The sequence below is a fragment of the Chenopodium quinoa genome, unplaced genomic scaffold (assembly GCF_001683475.1).
Source record: "Chenopodium quinoa cultivar QQ74 unplaced genomic scaffold, ASM168347v1, whole genome shotgun sequence".
Lineage (NCBI taxonomy): Eukaryota > Viridiplantae > Streptophyta > Magnoliopsida > Caryophyllales > Amaranthaceae > Chenopodium > Chenopodium quinoa.
Window position 1 is genome coordinate 789,467 of NW_018744298.1, and position 5,759 is coordinate 795,225.

The 5,759-nt window shown below is 43.1% G+C and overlaps 1 protein-coding gene across 2 annotated transcripts; it reads left to right on the forward strand.

The window, feature by feature from the left end:
- The first annotated feature begins 1,147 nt into the window (after positions 1 to 1,147).
- LOC110695438 lies at positions 1,148 to 4,773 on the forward strand. Of its 2 annotated transcripts, none has more exons than XM_021872667.1 (5): positions 1,148 to 1,561; positions 3,091 to 3,191; positions 3,277 to 3,787; positions 3,901 to 3,948; positions 4,041 to 4,773. In XM_021872667.1, exons 3-5 carry the CDS (start codon positions 3,734 to 3,736, stop codon positions 4,512 to 4,514), a joined length of 576 nt encoding a protein of 191 aa, XP_021728359.1. In that variant the 5' UTR covers positions 1,148 to 1,561; positions 3,091 to 3,191; positions 3,277 to 3,733; the 3' UTR covers positions 4,515 to 4,773. The 2 variants fall into 2 exon arrangements, with proteins under 2 accessions (XP_021728359.1, XP_021728358.1); XM_021872666.1 differs by having other exon boundaries at positions 1,151 to 1,561; positions 3,277 to 3,823.
- The last annotated feature ends 986 nt before the right edge of the window (positions 4,774 to 5,759 follow it).

Consider the following 5,759-nt stretch of genomic DNA (forward strand, 5'->3'; position numbering starts at 1 on the left):
ACCTTTAAATCTTCCCATTTTGGACAGAAGTTTGCATTTTTTCTCCCAAAATAGACTGAGTTTACTTGAAACCGGTTATTCAAGTCAACATTAATAAAAAAAAAAAAAAAATTAAAAAAAAAACTCAATCCCCCAATCCCACTCAGCCCCTCCTTCCCTGACCCCACTGCCAGCCACCCCTCCTCCCTCTGTCTGACGGCTGCCAGCGCCCAACCCACCACTACAGGCCATTCCTCCACTCCCACTTCCACTCCGGCCACCGCAGCACAGACCACCTCCCCCACGGATGCTTTTCTTTCTCTCTCCTTTTCCCCCCAGCCACCCACCCACCCACACCTTCTTCCCGACAGCCCAGCCCCACCCAACCAGACCAACCCCTCCACCCCGAAATCCCACCCTGAAACCTCACCCACCCCAAAACCCATGGCCCTATCTTTGAATCGAACGCCACCAGCACCGCAGCCCCACCCCACTGGACCGACCCCCACCTCCATTGCTAAACTTGCGTAATCTCCATCAGCAGCGAGCCCCATCCCCCTCACAACAGCCCAACGTTCACCATCTCTTGCCAACAATAATTTACAGCCGCATAATCTCACAAGCAGCAACCATGAATTCTCACCGTCTGCGGCCAACCGTTGCTACTATCACCGCTACCTCTAAACCTTTAGAAGCAGCACCAATTTGTCACGCGAAACGCACCCATTCAATTCACCACCAATTCACTACAACCAACCTCGACGCCGATTTCAAGGGAGGGAAAGGGGAGGCCAGGGTGGCCGAATTTAATGGAGGAAGGGAAAAAATGAGAAAGAGAAAGAGATCGGCTGCCGGCGACCCCACCCTCGAACCCTTGGTCGGAATTAATGGAGGGAGGAAGGAAAGGGAAAGGGAAAGGGATCAGGAGGAAAGGGGAAAAAAAAAAGAAGAACTTGACCAATGATAAAATGACAAGTGGCTTTTTTACCTGATATAACAGATTGGGTGACCTATTTGGTCCATTTTGGGAGAAAAAATGCAAACTTCTGTCCAAAATGGGAAGATTTAAAGGTCAGTCCATTCTTGGAGAATCGGACAAAGGTTTGTCCACTCATGTTAATTTTTCCAAAAACAAAAATTGGAAAACGTTTAAAAGGAATATCTGTGTAAGAAAATGTTAAAAGTAAAGGTGCAGCCCAGCGGTATTTTTACCTCACATTGCATATGAAATTATGGGTTCAAATCCCATAACTCACAGTCACACTTTAATTTTTTTTCTTTCTGGTTTCTACATTACTGTTTATCACGAACAGTTTTCCACTTTTCCCCCAAATTCTAAAACCCTAACTCCCTTAAACTCCTAATCCCCTAAATCTCGCCAATCGCCAGCCGCCGCCGCCCGTCGGCCACCTTTAGTCCGTGACTCCGTGATGCATTCCGCCTTTAGTCGTCCTTCACCGGCCATCTTCGTTCAATCAATCAGTCCGTGACACTTCAGTCCTTCACCATACCGCAATCGCATACGGCACTTCGATCAATCGGCTCACGGCAGCACGACCTCTACCAGTCGACCTGGTGTCTGGTGAGCTAGCCTTTCCAGTTTCTTTAATGCCTATTGTTGCCTTGCTGGCTTGTTGTGAATCTGTGATTGTGAATGTTCAATGCGAGTATGCGACAATGCTGTCTTTCTGTCTTTCATAATTTCATTGCTGTCGATTGTCGAAAACTCGAAATTGTCTAATTGTGATTTGTGAATGTTGTTGAAATGTCTAATTGTAATTTGTGAATGTTGTGATTGTTGTCGAAATTCAGAAATTGTCTAATTGACTAATTGTGAATGACTGAATGTTGTCTTTTAGTTTTTGTCTAATTGCATTTGTTGTCTTGTTGAATTGCTGCCAAGTGCCTAACTGCCTTGCTGCCTGAGACCCTGAGTGCCTGACTAAGTGACTAGTGCCTTGCTGCCTTTTTGCCTTATTGTCGTATTGAGTTATTGGTGAATGATAATTGCTAATTTGATGGGAATTTGAGATATAATGATATATAATGTAAAATTGTAGATTGTGCCATTGTGGTATAGTGATATATAATGAATTTGAGATATAGTGATATATAATGAATTTGAGATATACTCGAAGTATGCTTCTGTAGTTTTATTTTTTCATTGTTCTATGTGTAATCTATTTGTAATCCATAATTTGAACTTATGTACTGAATATTTAATTATTATATTTTCATCCCTTTGTTAATTACGATTCCGAACTTCCGAAGTTTCGAACCCACACTTCGGAAATCCCGGAGACGCCACTGTCCTTGAGACTAGCTTTGGTATGTAGTTGAACAACATAAATAAGTTGAGTATTTGGCCGCATAAATACACAACTGTATAACAATCGGGCTTCTAAGTCTTCTTGGTATACTCTTTCATCCATTGGTTATGTTCTATCTACTTAGAAACAGAGTTTCTTAAATTGATATTCCCCTACCTTATGTGCACAAGTTCTTTGTTGATGCAGCTGCTGGTTGCTGTTGGTGCCCGTCATTACTAGTGTTGCTGCTCGTTGTTTCTGTTGCTGCTATATATACTTGCTTCTATGCTCAGTTGCTTGTTATCTTGTTGCTATTCTAATGTGTATTAACCTTTTTTTTTTGTACACATGCTACTAATTATATTACTGTTGTGATGTAAACATTACACTCATTTAATAAATTAAATTTTAATATTTTATTTTCATATACTAGTGTATGTATATCATTAAATTTTTTAAAAAGCATCTTATTACTTGCAATAATTATATTGAAAAAAAAAGTAGTCAATTCGTTTTAGTTTGTTTGATTTGTAGTGAATAAGTAATAATTCTAAGGTGTTACCCTTAAGTTATTTGGCAACACTTTTGCATTATTATTAGCAAATAAAACAAGTGAAAAGGTTGTTACGTATTATGACCTTGGCTTTAAAAACTGTTGCCTTTGAACTAAAATGTGTTGCCTTATGAATAGACAACAGGGGCATAAATTACGCCTCATATGTGTTTCCTTAGCCACATGGCAACACTTTTTTAATAATAGGCAATGATTTTTCACTACTACCTTTGCTTTATTTTATTGTAGTATGGTGGATGCTAAAAAGACGCCTGCCCAAGTCTGCGGCCCAGATCTGGAAGGATCAGCTTGAGAAGAAGAGGGCCCAACTGGCGGCTAAGAATGCCAGGGTAAGTTTCGCCTGCATCCCTTGTGTGAACTTTTATAGTCATAGACGGTTGTTACCCGGCTATAACCCATTTGTTCCAATTTCAGGAGGGGAGCATACACGTTCCACGATTCATCTCCAAAATGCTCAAGCGAAATGCTGATGAGCTTGGCAAAACCCCTTCCAAAGTGAGGAAGGTAAATCCAACTCAGACGGCTTCATCCCTGCCGCCTGTACAAAACAGACCAACAACCGGAAGCAAAAGTCCGGAAGGTCTGAAAGTGCTCAGTCATCTGGCAGGCAACAAGACGGACGTCCCTAGGACGTCGAAGAGTGGCAAGCCACTCGGTGCTGCAGCCGGTTCTATAACAACTATGGGTGAAATCGAACTCCCATGACCGCTTGAGCATATGCAAGTCAAATCTCAAGCTACCCAATCGGGAGATTCGTCAGGCAGGCAGCCGGCACAATATAGGTGCCACTTATGCTGCTTTCTCACCACATCCTTCTTCTGGTGCAGATCTCTCTCAAAGGTGGCTTGACCTCTAGCAGTACTCCAAACGAATGTTGAGGACCCTCACCCGATCCGAGAAAGACCAAGTTCTCGAGCTGCAACAGGTTAACTTTGACCGCATCCTCGCCTTGCTGGCTGAGGTACTTTAGCTTTCTTTCAAATGCCTGATTTTAATAGTATATTATCTACCCTTCTTTTAACCGGTTGTGTTCTGCAGGCGATGCTGAGGGTGGATGGGCTCAAAGTCCTGTTTAGAAAGAAGCAGGTAAGAGATGCCAGGCGAGCCATACCGTAAACTCAGCTCAATATTAGAACACTTTAAATGATATAAAGTCTAAAGCTTGAGATATGGAACAGGAGGAACTGATTAAGGAGCTCACGGCTGCTGTTAAAACGACTAATAACAAGGTGTCTGATCTTGAACTTGAGCTCAAGAATGCCAAGTCAAACCTCAAGGCATTGGAGGAGGCATTAGAGGGGGATGAACAAGAGAATACCAAGCTTAGGGAAGACATCAGCCGGCTCCAAGTTGAGATGGTGCAGATGCAAAGTGACTACAAGGCTGAGCTTGCAAAGGAGCAAGATCGGCTGGTCCCGGAGAATGAGAGAGATTGCGAGGAGCGCATGAAAATGGCATGGCAGCTCATTCATCCGAACACCGACTGGGAGTTCTTCAACTTGAGATATCAGTATGCCACTGAGGTGTACGATGCCCAGACCCTAGGTCTGGCGGCGCCGACTCCGTTCAAGGAGTGGGCTGGCATCGTCTCTGATGAAGAGGAAGAGGATCTGCAGGATGAACAGGCCTCGGTTGCCTCTAACCATGTTTAACAAGGTGAAACTGAAGGCGAGCTCCCCTCCGGCCAAGACCGGCCGGTGCCCCCGCAGCAGCAGAGTCAGAAGGATTAGATTTTTCTCTCGGCCAAGAGCCGTTTGTATTTCCGGCATGTGAGCCGAGTATTTGTATGTAATTTCAACAACCTTTATTTCTCGGATGTGGATCCAGTTTAACAATCACTCTCCCGGCCTTTTGGTCGTACTTTATTTTATGAAATTGCCGACTGAGTCGGTTTTGTTGATTTTGCTTCAATCTTTGCAATTTTTGATTTGCTTTGATTTGTTATATATATATGCTTGAATTTTGCCTAACTTGTTAACTGCATGCGACAACTAACAAACTGGCTGACTCTTTTGCCTCCGGGCGGTTGTGTGATTGGTTTCAAAAACTTGATTGATTGACTTGGGGTCTTTTGATACTTTTAATGATGAGTTCCTAAGTTAATCAATCACAACCGTGATTGCCCCCAAACCAAGTACACAACTGTCCAAGATTCAGGCGGTTTGTGCCTGGAACCCAGACGGTCTTTGGAGATTGCTTAGTCTATTGGACTAAGATCGTTTTAACCGTCTAGGGTATTAGTAACCCATTCATATACTCAGGTGCCCTTCTGCCCCATTGGGAGGACTTTTTAAAGTATAAGTTTCTTAATACAATCTAAGTTGGAATAATGGTAGGTTACCGGCTGATGTCTGCGGACATGCGGTTTTAGTACACCGTATAGGTTTGCTTTAGATTTCTTATGTGAAACGGCTATGAGTGCGCCTCATTGGGCTAATCAATCTTTGCCGTTTGCGATAAGTTTATAGAGCAATGTACCACCTAGATGGGAGATGCTCTCTGCGACGAATTCACCCGGATGGGCGTCGCCGGATGTCTACTCATGTTGGAGCAGACGATTGGTTTTAATAAGGCCATCTGCACATTGCACAGACAGTATTCCTATTGGGAGATATATATAATTAAAGCAATAATAAACAGAGTTGAAAATAAAAAGCAACTTTTTCATTGATAGACTTTTTATTTACAAGTCTTAGAAGTAGTACTTTTTTTAAGTTATCTACATTCCAAGTTCTGGCTAACTCCCTGCCGTGTGGAGTTTCCATGCAGTAGGTGCCGCCTCTCACTTCTTCATAGATCCGTTAGGGGCCTTCCCAATTGGGAGTCAACTTTCCTTGCTCATTGGATCTATTGGTTGCCTCCATTTTCCGTAACGTAAAGTTCCCTACTTTCAAGGG